We start from the raw sequence: 14,866 nt of genomic DNA, 5'->3' as shown, positions 1-14,866 counted from the left end.
TATTTTTTTCATTATTTTTACTGTGATTTCAACCCTAATGTTTCATTTATGTAATAAAAGCAAAAGGTTTTAAATCCTAGACCAAGTCTCTCATATTAAAAAAATAACAATTCCTACTTTACCCAAACGTTTTTCCTATTGGACCAATTCATTGGTTTCTTGTGCACTCTAACCAACTGCATAAATTGAAAGGTCATTAGTAAATTTCTCCCTTGCAATGGCATAGGCAAACAGACTTAGCATATCATAAATCTAACATATTGTTATGTTAGATTTGCAGCACAGGAGGCACAGGAAGCAATGTCTGACAAAAGACACAGTCAGTAGGAGTTAAGTCTACTGCCAGTTCTATGTGTGACAGCGTATAAGGGAATAAAAAAGGAACTGTAGTTTTAATAGCCCCCCCCAGCACAGGGTCTGGGTGCAGAAGTGAGAGATCAGCAGAGAGATGATTCTGATGTATATGGAAAATTTTGTTCTATTAATGTGAACTGTTAGATTTGTGAATGTTGTAAAAAGGTGAACAACCTTTAATGTGACTGGTTTATGTTACAAAAAATATTCTGTGAAATAATTAAGAAGTAATATGTTATTTGCCTCAAACCCCCCTCAATGTTTTGCTAAGGCATCTTTTGCAGCAATAACAGATATAAGTATTTTAAGGTATTTATGAGCTTTGCAAACTGATTGGTTTTTGCGCAGGTCAGTCGAATGAGATTTGTGCACCTCAGTCTGTGAGTAGTACCAGCTGGATTGAGATGAGGGCTTTTGCCATGCCACTCCAGGACATGCAGCTTTTTGCTCCTAAACCAGTTGATTGTTAATTTGGTCTTGTGTTTAGGATCATTGTCCTGCTGAAGCAGGCCTGGATTTGTGGAAAGGCCACAAAGGCCTAGGGCGGCACAAATTTGGGGCCACACCAAAATGTTACATTTTATCCCTAGTACAGGCAATGGGGACCTCTCCGTCACTGCTCCGTATCAGAGTGTAAAGTCCTGCACATGCGCGATCGCGAGTTCGGAGGGGGGGGGGTGCGCGCCTATCGTGCGTTTGCTCATGCACGGGGGGAGGGGGCGCTGTGCTGAGGGATATACATTTCAGTGCAATCTGGCGCTGTGCTGAAGGATATACATTTGTCCAACCTTCAGTTTTTTACTAGACTAAACTATGTTCTCTTGCTGTATTCTATTGTGCTTTGCACCATTCTTCCTTATTTGACATGGTGGCTATCCCTTGCTAATGTATTAGAGTTACATGAAACATATTGCATTGAACTTTGGCAAAAAGTTATATCCTGGCCTCATCTCACCACAAATGCCTTTCCTACATTGCAGCTGGGTAACTCTCATTCCTTTTGGCAAGAGATTTACTTTCACATTGTTGTTTGGATCAGTGGCTTGTTTATGCCACAGGCCAGTTTTATGCAGCGCTATTGATATAATTAGCCAAGCTTTACAGTAAAGTTTGGTAGTTAGTTGAATCATGCTATGTGGCTGTATTTCATCAAAAATCTCAAACACCATGCCAAAATAACATAGGAGTGGCTTAATAACAAAAAGGCAACCATCCTACATTGTCCCAGTCAAAGCACTGATCAAACAAAAATATCTGTGACATTCTTTAAAATTAAAGTTGCATAAATGTCATTAGACTAACCCTACCCTACCCTGGAGCAAATCTGCCTAGTAGAATGTACCACAGTTATTACAGAAAAATTGTCAAACTGGTATCTACTTAACCCAAGAAACTAGTATTGATACAAATTATTGAAGTGTGGGGATTGAGGTTTTAAGTAGTGCAAAATTCTAAATTTGAAGAAGCAGGAAATCTAGCTTTTTGTTACACATAAATTATACATTTTATGAAACATGTATTATGTTAGACAGCACAGGAAAGAATTTGTAGAAGTTCAAGCCATAAAAAGGCTATTTTTGTAAGCCATAATCTATGTCACTGCAGCCTATGCAGTGAAAACAAGAATGCTCCCAGGTCCAGCAAGGCTACATATTGAAAGGCCAATACTTTACCCCAAAGTAAAGGTAGGGCATGAGAAGCAAAAATAGCACAAGCTCATAAAAAAAGAAAATTAATTAGTCTGAAGACACATGGAGCTACTAGTAGCAGCTACTTTTTCATTGCTACTAAACCCCAGCAAATACCCTGCCCAAGACAATACTGAGAATTGCCTCTGCTAAAACACACATTGCGACAATTATCAGTAAATAATCAGCATTGTCTATTTTAGTAGCCACCACAAGTAGCTGTTACTAGTAGCTCCATGTGTCTTCACCCTATGTCCAGTAGCTGTCTCCTGCACATACCTACTGGCAGCAGCTGGAAGGAAGTACACATTTACTAAACTTTCAAAGGAACCGAAAAGGAGGAATATAAAGCTAAAAACAGAACATATGATTGTTGACAAAACTATGACAAATACAGTACCAACCAAGCAGTACAATAGGCAACCCCAAATAAATGTATATATTCCTGGTAGTTGTTGTTCTCCATCTATGAGCCCTGTGCCTAAACCATTTGATGTTTCAATGTGAGCACAAGGTGCTGCGCCCAGCTTTCAAGACTTCGATGTGACGGCCAATCCCAGCCACTGTACAGGCGCCAGGAAACATATATTCGAGCAATTCTCTTCTCATCCCTCTGTGAAGCAATCGCACACCGCTCAAAGCTTTAGACGCAAACGTCTGTAGAGCAGCAATGCGGTATTTCTTCCTGCGTCTGTCACCGCTGGAGATTCCGCAGCGCCCAGAGATCTTTCTCTTCAGATCTTAGAACGGTTGGCGTCTGTCTGGTCCCTGGGGAAGTGCTTGGCTAAGGTGCAGACACAGTAGGCTAAATCTGCAACACTTTGCTTCTACAAGAGACGACTGCACAGCGCTGATCAGATGTAGAAGTGCAATGAAGGAGCTCCCTCTCTGGTGCTAAACACCTCTCTGCTCATGCCCATGATTCTAGCACCGGTGGTGGCGGGGTTACAATTGGGAACTCTGGAGGAGGAGGCGCCATCGACAGAAGGATTGTCAGGGGTGTGTGTGTGTGTTTAGAAGGGAGGGGGTAGAAGACCCTTATCCTCGAAGGAAAACAAATAGGAAAGAGAGGAAGAGGTCTCCTGGAAGCCTACACTTTGGATACCTGCTATGATTTGCCCTCGGTTTATCGTTTTGCTTTTTATTCTTTTGCACCCTGCCTACACCAGATCTAAATGATAGAGAAAAACACTGCGCCCTTTAGCATTACCGAAGAAGGGACTGGGGGCGTCCGTGCCCCCTCCTTGCCTTTGAGCGTGTGCTGTGTATGTGCTGCCTCCGTGCTGTGATGCCCGCTTTCCGCCTGTGAGATGAGAGCGGAGTGAGGCGGCCCCTCTCCTGGTACCTTGCAGTCACACACACAGCTATGGCTCCGTCCCCGAGGAGGCGCTGGAACTCGCCGTGCGCTCTCCCTGGTGCTGAAACCCCACAAGCTGCTGGCGCTGGTGGTGCTGAATCCGCCACCGGCGTCTCACCTAAACCTGCCATTCAGATGCCAATGCTGCCTCCGCAATGCCTGCTGCTGGTATTGGGTTTGGGATTGGGACCTGGTTTCGTGTATGGATCAAGGGGCACGACAATCGAACAGCCTGCCAATGGCACTTCGCTATCCATCATGGGCTTGATGCCCCTCAACGAGACTGTGGCAAAGGGGAATATCGGCAGAGGCGTCCTGCCCGCAGTGCAACTGGCTATCGATCAGATCCGCAATATATCCCTCCTGCACCCTTACTTCTTGGACCTAAAGCTTTATGATACAGCGGTAAGAACCCATACTAATGCACCTTCAAATGTTTATCGTAATATTGGCTACCTTAGCAGCCTAGATGTACTCTGTATACCTAAAATAGCTTTAATCTGTGTGGTAGTCAGGCATACCTAGTGATAGTGAAAGAGTTAACTATATCACCCATTGCTGCTATATTGGCTGTAAAGGCATGCACCTCCTGCAACTGATTTTGGAGCAGTTACACCAGTTACCTGAGCAGAGAGTGATGATGTGTGGAAATGTATGTTATATATGTTTGCACAACAAATATCAACATGCTTTCTCCATAGCATATGAAAAAGTGGGTGTCAGCGCAGGGATGAGGAGAATGCAGAGTTGCCGCACGGCTCCTCCATGATGCTGCATAGGTGCATGATTACCTCCCTGCTATGTTTTTACTGTGACTATACATACATATATGCATATATGGATCTTATTTTCAATAAAATGTTATCCAAACCTCTCCTTCATCACATAAGCTGTATTTACCTTATTGACTCATACGTGTACTTTGATTTTTGGAATTTCATTTCAAGTCCATCCCTCCCCCTCAGTCGATTTAGCAACAGATGCACATCATATTTAGAATTTTTTGCAAACAACGTTAAGTATGTACTGTAAATGAAAAATAAATGGGAAATGCTGGGATATAATTGGGTATGAGATGAAATGCTGAGGCTGATAATGGTTCTTGCTGTCCTTTGCAGCCTATTTAATGCGCACAAGGAACTATGTCCTTTTAGCTGTATTTAGCAGTTGAATACTAATCAGTATTGCCTAGACTACCACAGTTATCTCTTACAGTAACTGACATTTCTTGAGTAAATGGCCATTTCCATTGTTACCTTTAGGTGAGTACAGTAGGGCTAGTTGGGGAATCCTTATTTATTCTAAAATGGGTAATGTTATTTATTTATGATTTGATACAAGACATACAATACAAAACTATAAAACACTTAACATATATGTTTTGCACCAAAGCAAACTGTACAGTCCAATGATTTTCCAAAATATACAAGTAACAGTGTGCCTTAGGACTGTTCCATCATGTAATTAACAGTATTTAATTTAAGCAATAATCACTTACATTGCTTTATTACAAATAGATGTGGCTCTCTTTGTTATTATCTATTATAACATAAGTGCTGGAAACTGAACACAGTTAGTACAGCAATTAATTCCTTGCGCCCCCACCCCCTTTTTTTCCAACAGAATTTAGTCACAGTAGTAGTCAATATTTTTTAGCACTCTGCTGTAGACTGAGCAAATGCCTGAAGATGGCAGTCATTTCTTGTTGAGCAGCTCAGGCCATTTCCAAGGCAACCCTTGGAACAAAGCAGTTTGGAGCTGTTCAGCTACATCTACCCCCATGCAATTAGCAATACATACATTTCCAGGTACCTGAACCTGCCAGAAACATGGCTGAGTCATGTAGTTAAAATAGCTGCAAAATAAATACTAATTATAAAAATAATAATTATAATGGCCACAAAATGATGTATAGCATAATTAATTCATAAATCATTTTTACATTTTTTGGTACTGCTGTCCATAGAGTTTTTATTCTTTGTTTTCATATGTGGCAAGCAGGTATCCCTTCTGTTGATCCTGTCAGATTTTTATGCACATTTTTAAAAAATTTGTCATTCAGATATACAGCTGTTCATTGCCATAGATAGAATGATGCACACAATTTGTGTACAGTCACCCATTTTAAACAGCATGCCACTTGCCCAGTAAGTGTGGAGGTTATATGTTATGTTATAAGTAGATGTTTTTAAAGCCTTTCACAATGTAAAGCCCTCCTCACTTTGGGCTGTATATATATATATATATATATAATGTGCTTTTTTTTGCATTAGCGGCCTGGCAATTATGTGGGGTGTATTCTATATATGCACATATACATTATATCATCTGCAACTATACCAAAATATTTAGATTTGGGTAAAACAACTTTACAATAATAACAATATAACACTTACATGAACAATTAGCTTTTATTAGATATTAAACAGTGTCAAATTCATTTTATTTTTCAGTTGGTAGGCTTTTTACTTTCTAATTATCTAATAATATCTAAAATATTCAAAATACCCTTATTATCCTTACTCATTAAAGCTCTTGCTTTCTTTTCACATACATATAAAAAAAAATCAAGAAAGTCCATTAGCTGCCAATGATTAATTTCTATTTGTATAATATTAGATTTAATAAAGGGGCTTTTTGTGATCCATGTTGTGCCATAGGGGTCTTAAAAGTAGAAATAACATTTTTTGTTAAATCAGAATGTTTTCTTACTTTTCATCTCCAAATTTAGTAATAATAGTTGTATGTATTAGATACATAGTGCCTAATTCGGTAAGAATCAGTGTTTTTATTTTTAAATAACAATATTATTGGCCCCTAAATAATGAAATTCCACCAGTCAGTATAAATAATGTATTAAGTCAGTGATGCCATGTTTTATTTTAAGCTGTATTCATGCCTGTAATCATTTTTAATACAGATACAATCTAAAATTACCCATGTATACAGTGCATTATGGAAAACAATGCATTGTTGCTACATAAAATCCTCCATGATGATGGAAATCCATTGAAAGTGTCAGAGGAGCCCTATAAGCTTCTGTCTGTAGTCTCTTCAGACTATTAAACTGACCAGATACATCCGTGGACATCAGTTGACTCATGCTGCCCTAACTACTTTCATTTTAATTTTACTGATTTTTATGTCATGTGACCAGTGGTAGAAAATATTAGGGGCCTTGGGCTATAATCAGGGGTTTAGAGCAAGCCATAAGGTTACTGACCATAATTCTTGATTTGTCATGTATGGGGCAAATAGAGCAGCTTTGGTTCATTCAACCAGGTTTCTTGGTTATTATGTGTGGCCAGTGGAAGCTAAGACACAGAGATATGGTGAATAATTAAGAAAATCTGCCAAAAGCATAACATGCAATTATATAAAAGGTTACATTAACCAATTTTTTTAATCTGGGGTGGTAAAGATTTGGGCCAACAAGTTCCTACGTGGAATACTGAATAGGGTTTTAGCTCCTCGTAACATTCCACAGATGTACATGTATTCAAGAAGAACCTTCAGTCACAAGAGGAGCATGACAGTGGTACATATTGATTGCGAAAACAGCTTTAATATTTAAACATGCGTGTTGCCTCTTTTAGTTTCTCAGTAGTTTCAAAACAATTGATATATCACATCTTTAGATGCCATGTCATTTCCTGCTGTCTCTTCTTGAAAATCGTTCATACATATCTTTTTCAGTTCCTGTTTCCAGAGATATTGTTCATTGTGTATGAGGAAGATGGTTTACAAAGGAAAATTTTTCTCAACCTGATAGTTGCAAGCACACACCTTACCATACATGAATATTATATACATTATATAAAGACACCTGATATTTATAGCGTGAAGAGTGCAATGATCCGTTGCCTAGTGATAATGATTAATCTTCTGTGGCCTCTGGCCTGTTAGCATTGGTCCAGATCAGGTCAAAAGGATCACACAGAGGTACACTTAAGTAGTTAGGAATCAATAAAAATGTATTATACCATTACAAAAGAGTGGCTTACTCTGCAAGCAAAGCAACACAAAACCTTGTGTGAATGCTAAAAAATTTAACTATCATTATAATATCATTGCATAATTAAATTAATAACAAGGCAAATATGATATATTCAGTTATTTATAAATGCTTGTAAGTGTTTGCATTGGCTGTTGTAATAGTTAGTTTGCATGAATGCGATATTACTTGCTGTACAGGGAAACTCAATGACTATTATTAATTATAGCTGTTACCCTCATGGTTTCTACACTGGAATGGTTCAAGTTGTTGGTGAAATACAGTTACAGAAGACCACTTGAGGTAAAAGACAAAGCTCATTTGACACAAGCTCTGTAGATTCTGCACTCTCATGAGTCAGAACAAAGAAATCACAGGGTTTTTACAGACTATTACATTGCAAGGAGTATGAGTAAAAAGGCAGTTACCAGAGGGAGGCCATAGAGATATTGCTTCTCAGCACAGAAAAACAAAGAACTGATCTTCCTCTGCCTTCAAGGCCAGGGTAGTAGTGACCAAGGCTATCTTTAGAACAGAATCCATCCACTCTGTTTACACAGAATTTTATTTTTTCTCTGCTGCTTAATGATGCTTTGTGTTTACTTTTAGAAAAATAACGGTCTATTGTAGTGTAAGCATTCATCATTAACAGTAAAACCAAGTGCCTGGGTTCAAAAAATAGATGTTTGGTTCTTAAATGAAAAGTAACACTAAAAATTTTTAAGTAAAAACTCTATTCTACCCTGCTCCAATAATTGCCCTATCCTGCAAACTATTTATTATTTTGAATGCTTTAGTACAAAATACCTGTTAAAACTTGGCTTTCGGTCATTTGAAGAAAGGCAATGCAGGGGAAGTATCAAGGGAAGCAGCCACTATGCGGCGATCGATTGATCGTATCTAGCCTTGCTTCTGTATAGGAAGGAGTCAGGCTAGACTCGATCAATTGATCGCCGCATAGTGGCTGCTTCCCCAGATACTTCTTGCATCGCCGTATCGCCTTTCTTTTCTTTCTTTCGTACTGCGAGCAAAAAGCCGTCATTTTTGTTAAAGTTTGGCTTTTTACTCTACTGCACAACCACAAGTGGTGCAAAGGAGGAGGGTAATTTTCTTGCAGGTACCCTGGGCCAGTGCAATTTTCTGCTAACAGAAGCACTGCGCTGGGGTATCAGATAAGTGATTACAATCATTGGGGGGGGGGGGGTTGCCTAACATCATCCCCCAGTGATTGTACCTTTCCTTCTCATTCAAATTTTAGTTGCTTTCTGTGCTTTTCTACCCTGTATTATGTCTACTGTATAACTTGTATAATCTCTAGGTAAAACATGTCCAAAAAAGCTCTGCTTGTTGATTTTCAACATAAGACTAGGCACAGTAAAGGTTGAACATCATCCAGTTCAGTTTTCATATATTAAGATAAAAATGTAAGTTTTTGTTTACCTCCTTGGTGTGTGTGTTGACTAAACTAAAATATGCAGACTGCAAATGTATGTGTATTAAGTAAATCACATGGTCCCAAAGCAATTAGCGAGAAGCAATTTGCTAAAATCTGTGGTTTAAAAATTTCACACTATGTAAGGTAATGATAAACATTTCAAAAGATTAACAGTGAAAAACACCCTTTTCACTTTACTTTATAGTATGGCACATCTGTTGAACTCACAGACAAAAACAGTATTTACGTGGTAAAGCTTATTAATGTTAATTGCTAACAAATATATAATTAATTTACAACCAGGATTAATACAGCCTGCGGAGACTTTTAGTTATATCTTTACTTGGCTGTAACATATGGTTTTAAAATTTGTAGATTTGCTGTAGCTAAGAAAACATATCCTAGAATGTTTCTCAACTGTGAGGCACTCTTGCAATTCTGGTAAAACCAAGGAAGGAGCTCTCGTCAGTACAAGCCTAAATAGTCTGAAATCACTTGTAGAATATTAGAAGGAATAACCAATGAGCAATTAAATGGAACTCAATAAAATGGAACTCAACTAATTTTTGCTTATAGTCATGATTTTCCCATTAGCACCCAAGTGCTAGTGGGCAAAATGCTACTTTCAATGGAATTTGATCCTGAGCATAGAATAATCAATGAAATGACTAAGATCTTTGCTCTGTGTGTGCTTAAGCAGAATTACTTAAATGTGTCCTTAAAGCTTAGCTTAATGGCTGCTCATATGGACATTATAGTAACATTATAGGATATCCATTTTACAAAAGGGAAGATCCCAGGACATTATTGTAATTAATTATTTTCATGTAAAATGCTGACTACAAGCATGTCAGTGAAAGGATTAAACATTCATTGAAAAGAATCTATTTAGTCATATGTATTTAGCATAATGGTATATCAATGAGGTTTAAGTCTTAATCATAACATGAACAACTAATTGCACCTGAGGCTGCTTTGATAATTAACCACTTTCCACCCCTAATGCCTTTCTTTACATACCAACAAGATCTCAGTAGCCTTCAGTTCAGTTGTGTTCCACACAATATCAAGAAGTCTGCCAGTCTGTCGCTTCTCTGCAATGGCATTCTCCTGTGTTCCACTGCAGGGGAGCACACGAAGAAACGCACCCCATTCTTTCTTATAGGGCTATATTAACATAGATGCGTGGAGCGCATCACGCATTCTATCTATCTGTAAAAATTCTGTTTAAAAATTTCTTCTTTTTAAAGAAGGAGTAACATTTACTGAGAAAGAGCAAAAGATTATTTTTGTAAACCTTGTAAAATAAAAATTGCAGATTTTTCATGCAAAAGCGTGAATATTTCAAATCACCTAAAATATTTAATTCTGCAAAAGATAAAATATATTATTATAACACCTTAACAGAACATAATTCAAAATATTGCACTAATAATGCTAATTGCAAATATCTAATCTTCCTATAAATAAAAAGAAAACATGTGAAACATAGAAAAATATCTATCTCTAGAAAACATAGGTAGTATTCTTTTGTAATCAGATGAAATACAAATACCAGTATTATTGTGCCAGACTCATATTGAAAGAACAAATAAAAGGGACCATATATTAAAGGAGAAGGAAAGGCATCTTGGAATTTTAATGCCAAAAGAGCCACATTAGCGCACACTCTTATGGGAGGGGGAGTGAAAGCTTATGGGAGGGGGAAGCAGGAGAAGGGAGAGGAAGAGGCAGAGAGGAGAGAGCTGTGCAGATTTGTGCTCCTGCTCTGAAGGATTTTTCTCAGAGCAGGAAGTCTGACACAGAGGAATATGTGTACACAAAAAAAGACAAGAAATCCTGTGTTTCTTTTGATAGAGTACTCAGTGCAGCTTTTCTGTGAGTGCTTATGGCTGTATTTATATAGACCTTACTTAGTTTTCACCTTTCCTTCTCCTCTAAATAGCACTGAAAGCTACTGTCAGGCAGGATTCTAACACTGGTTGATGTGGTTCTGGTGGCATGAATTTACCTCCTGAGCCACTGGAGGCATTTTGGGCTGATTCTGACCAATTCACACCAAGTCACACTCCTGGTATTCTCTGTCTGCTCCCTTTTCTTCACCCGCCTCATTATCTTTATGTGTTTCCCATCTTGCAATCTGACCACTGCACCTTGCTTGGTCATTGAGTTTATTAAACTGTTTGTGTGATCTTGCCTCTGGTATCCTGTCCTGTTCCTATTCTTGGCTTCTGCCTTTCGAGGTTCCTGTTCCTGGTCCCTGCCTGCCGAGGTTCTGTTCCTGGTCCCTGCCTTCTGAAGTTCTGTTCCGTCCTTGTTCCTTTGCTCCTGGTCCCTCCTTGTGCTGTTCTTTGGATCCCCGGTACTGACCCTTGGCCTGTCATAACTTCGTCTGATTTCCTGACCAGACCTTGGCCTGATTCTGGATTGTGTCTCTGCTTGTGTCAACTATTCAAGTTTGTATTTCAGTTATGTGCACTGCCACCAATCACTTGGTTAATTAAAGTTCACTTTCATTGATAGTCATGGCCTCTGATATCAATTCCGTGGCTCCCAACTTCCTGGTATTCCACAGCGTCGTGACAGCTACATTATAACTATAGTATGCATTATTAAAAATGCACACCTAGTTAAATTACATTGAAAGACAGTAAGACACATAGCTAAATACAGTGTAAAAAAAGTGTTTTTTTACCCCCATATTATAAATAAAAAAAGTATTATGCATAGAAAAGAAATAACAGCTGTGAATCTTTATCTAGCATTTACTAGTTCAGTTGGGAAATCTTTATCTATTGCAAACAAATTTTTTTGCATTTCTGATTTTCTGTAAGACTTTTCCTAACCCTGGTACCTATTGTAAAAGTTTACTGAATATTACAGACAAAGCATTTACAGATTTTATACTACTGTTTTGCCCCTGAGCTCTGAAGAGTTTTATTTTTTACATTCGTCATCCCAGCTCTCATTAATGTGATGTTATAATTCATTTTACTCTAGTATTCAAACTCTATAGTAACCTGCATTGGGGGTTTTCATCAGTAGCTTCTGAATAAAATGGAAAAAACAAAACTTTGCTTACCTTAGTCATATTAGTACTGTCATCTTGCAAAAGCACCTTTTGCCATCTTTTTTTTTTTTATGTTTCATTTTTCTTTTTTTCAAGTTTAATAATCTGAAGGACCCCTGAAATTACCATTGGCTGCATTAAATGGTCACTTTCCTTGTGGCCTTTCACAGACTGGGGCATTGGGACGGTGGGGGGGGGCTTGGGGGTAAGTGTTCTAAAACTGTATGTAGCTACTTATAAATTATATCCTAAATTATATCCTTATATTCAATGCTTAGTGATGTAAATTCTGTTACATGACTCACTGAAAACTGTGTATTATAATAAATAATGTACTCCCTATTGTAAAATATAAGATTATAAGTCCCCTTGAAATTCCACAGCCTTCGACCCTGTGCCTTTTTATGGTCATGGAACTCCTCTGTGACTTTTAATATCCTTATATTTTAGGAGTACATTTTTCAATATATTTATGTCTATCCAGGGGTGTTTCTGGCTCCTGCAGTGCGGCCCCCTGCACTTACCTTTACAGTGCCGGGAAGTTGAATTTCAAAATTTCAAGTTCAGGGTTTTTTGTGATTTGTAAAAAAAAATGATTGGAAAAAATGCATAACTCCAGTTTTTTTTAAACAGTCAAGACTTTCAATCTAATTGAAAATTAACATGGAGCAGTGCGATTTTTGTTTCTGTGCAACTTTTTTCAGTAGCATGAGTTTTGTCATTTTCTGCCTTCAGTTATGTTTTTTTCCCCTCAAACTGGAATATATATTAATCAAGCAATACTGCCACTATTGCTGCACATGCTTGCTTAATATTCTGGTTACAAGCTTACTCACAAAATTATTCTAGAACTAGATATTTACATATACATATATATTTATATATATTTATATATATATTTATATATACATATATAGATATTTATATACAGTATTTTAATTGTGCCAATGACAACAGAAAAAAAATGAGATGGCCCCTGCCTTGTTGTTAAGGTGTCTAAATTCAAATAGGAAGAGTGTAATACATATCACTGAACTAATAAAATATGTAATTATATTTTTATTGAAAGTGGGTCAAGGTTTAATCCCAATTGGCTAATGAAATCATGTAATATAAAGGCTTTTCAAAATCTGATCAAGGAACCACACAGAACAAGGGAAATTGGGAACCAATAGTAATGAGAAAACAGCAACAATATTTCAGGCAGAATAGGCATAAAATGGGCCATTTCTTAATTAGAATGCAGAGCTAGAATGTACTGAAAATAGGATAGAACATTTTAATATTCTACCTTTTTTTATTTTCAGTCATAATTTTCACTTGATATGAATGTATTTAATTGTCAAGGGTAGCTGCTAGGCTAAAATGTGAAAACAGAATTTTTTTTTAAAATTTTGTTGGTTTCTCTTAATTTTGAAATTGTAAATTAATTTCCAGTCTCCAAACATTTCTGAAAAATTAAAAAGTAATGAAAATACCTTTGAAGTATTAATATGTTATTGAAATGCAGTTATTTCAGTAGTTTAGCAAGGCCTTTTAACAGATTATCAACAGATATTCAAAACTTGGATTTTACCATCTCTGACAAAGAGGATCAAATTTATTTACAAGGGCTTGTATTGATCAAGTGGTTAATTCTGCAAAGAAAACCTTTTCAATAATGAAGCCATCTCTACGATCATTCTAAAAATGACTGTAAGCAACATTTTTAATCAGATTGTCTCTATAGACTTCTTAGGATAATCTCGTAGTGAGCTATGGACAATGCTGAAATGTTTTAATATTTGTATTTGTTTGCTTAATCAGTAGCAATATTGATTGATCTGAACCATGATCAGGATTTTATGTGGCACTGATCTCGGTTAAATCAATTCTGATTAATTTGTTCTAAATCAATTCAAATTAATCAAATTCGTTATATTCAGTTATAAATCCCCAAATCTTCATATAGATTAGAATAAATCCATAACAAGGTTTAGTGAATGTATCCCTTATTTATTACAGAAAGCCCCTGACTTATCGGTTTAATACCGCAAGCTAACGGTTTACTGATCGAATGTTTACTTAGCCTGACCTATTATCTGCGTCACTTTGCCATTTTGTTCAAATAATAAAAGCAGCTGTACACAAAAGTGTTCAGTTTTTAGCAACAGTTTACTTTTGGGATTTGCTTTGTGCCCTTTTTTCAGATACAGCACCTAAATTACATTTAAGTATGTAGGTATAGGATTTATAATGCGGAATCGGTTTTTCCATATAAGACATCTTTCTGTAATTTGGTTCTCCATACATTCTACTGCTGCATTCTTCTAAATTCATATCATTATTAAATGATTTTAGGAAGGTTTTGACACAAATGTGGATCCATGCAGCTTAGTTAGGATTAAGTGCAAGGTACTGTTTTATTCTTATAGAGAAAAAAGACATTAGTTTAAAAAGTTAAAATGATTTGCTTAAAATGGACTCTATAAAAGATGGCCTTCCCATAATTCAGAGCTTTCTGGGTAGCCTAGACAAAATTAGATATTTGAGATATTATATAAATTATGAAAACACTTTTTAAAATAAAAACAAATGATCAAAGAACTATCATTCACACAGACTACATATTCATAAACAGGTGGCCATGCTTTAATTCGAGCAATATTTTATATAATTGTTCTAGCCAAAAAGGAGAAGCATGTAGGATTAAGAGATATGCTGTAAGTCTTTAAACTCTTGAAAAGCCATAAAATATCCTAGCATAATAACAGATCGCCAGTCTTTTCCTTTGCACAGCAGGAGTTTAGGAATTCCTAATTAGAGTTATTATCCATGTCCACAGGAGATATTTAGAATCATATTAAATGAAGCATTAAACTAAAACTGTGCCATGAGCTATATTTACTTTACAAAAGCATGCACAGATAGAAAGAAGGAAGCCAGATAGTGAATCAATATTTCTATAGAAAGTACCATGTTGAGGGTA

At 36.9% G+C, this 14,866-nt stretch overlaps 1 protein-coding gene across 1 annotated transcript in view; it reads left to right on the top strand.

The window, feature by feature from the left end:
* Window positions 1-3,102: 3,102 nt before the first annotated feature.
* The window catches only part of gabbr2 (gamma-aminobutyric acid (GABA) B receptor, 2), a 349,687-nt gene continuing 337,923 nt past the window's right edge, over window positions 3,103-14,866 (top strand). The window contains exon 1 of the mRNA NM_001016007.3: window positions 3,103-3,804. Coding sequence (NP_001016007.2) covers window positions 3,409-3,804 — 396 coding nt within the window. The 5' untranslated portion in view covers window positions 3,103-3,408. The remainder of the gene's footprint in view (window positions 3,805-14,866) is intronic.

This window comes from Xenopus tropicalis, chromosome 6 (assembly GCF_000004195.4).
Source record: "Xenopus tropicalis strain Nigerian chromosome 6, UCB_Xtro_10.0, whole genome shotgun sequence".
NCBI classification, from domain to species: domain Eukaryota; kingdom Metazoa; phylum Chordata; class Amphibia; order Anura; family Pipidae; genus Xenopus; species Xenopus tropicalis.
Note: the sequence above shows the minus strand (reverse complement) of the source record. Positions and strands in the feature narration are given on the sequence as shown.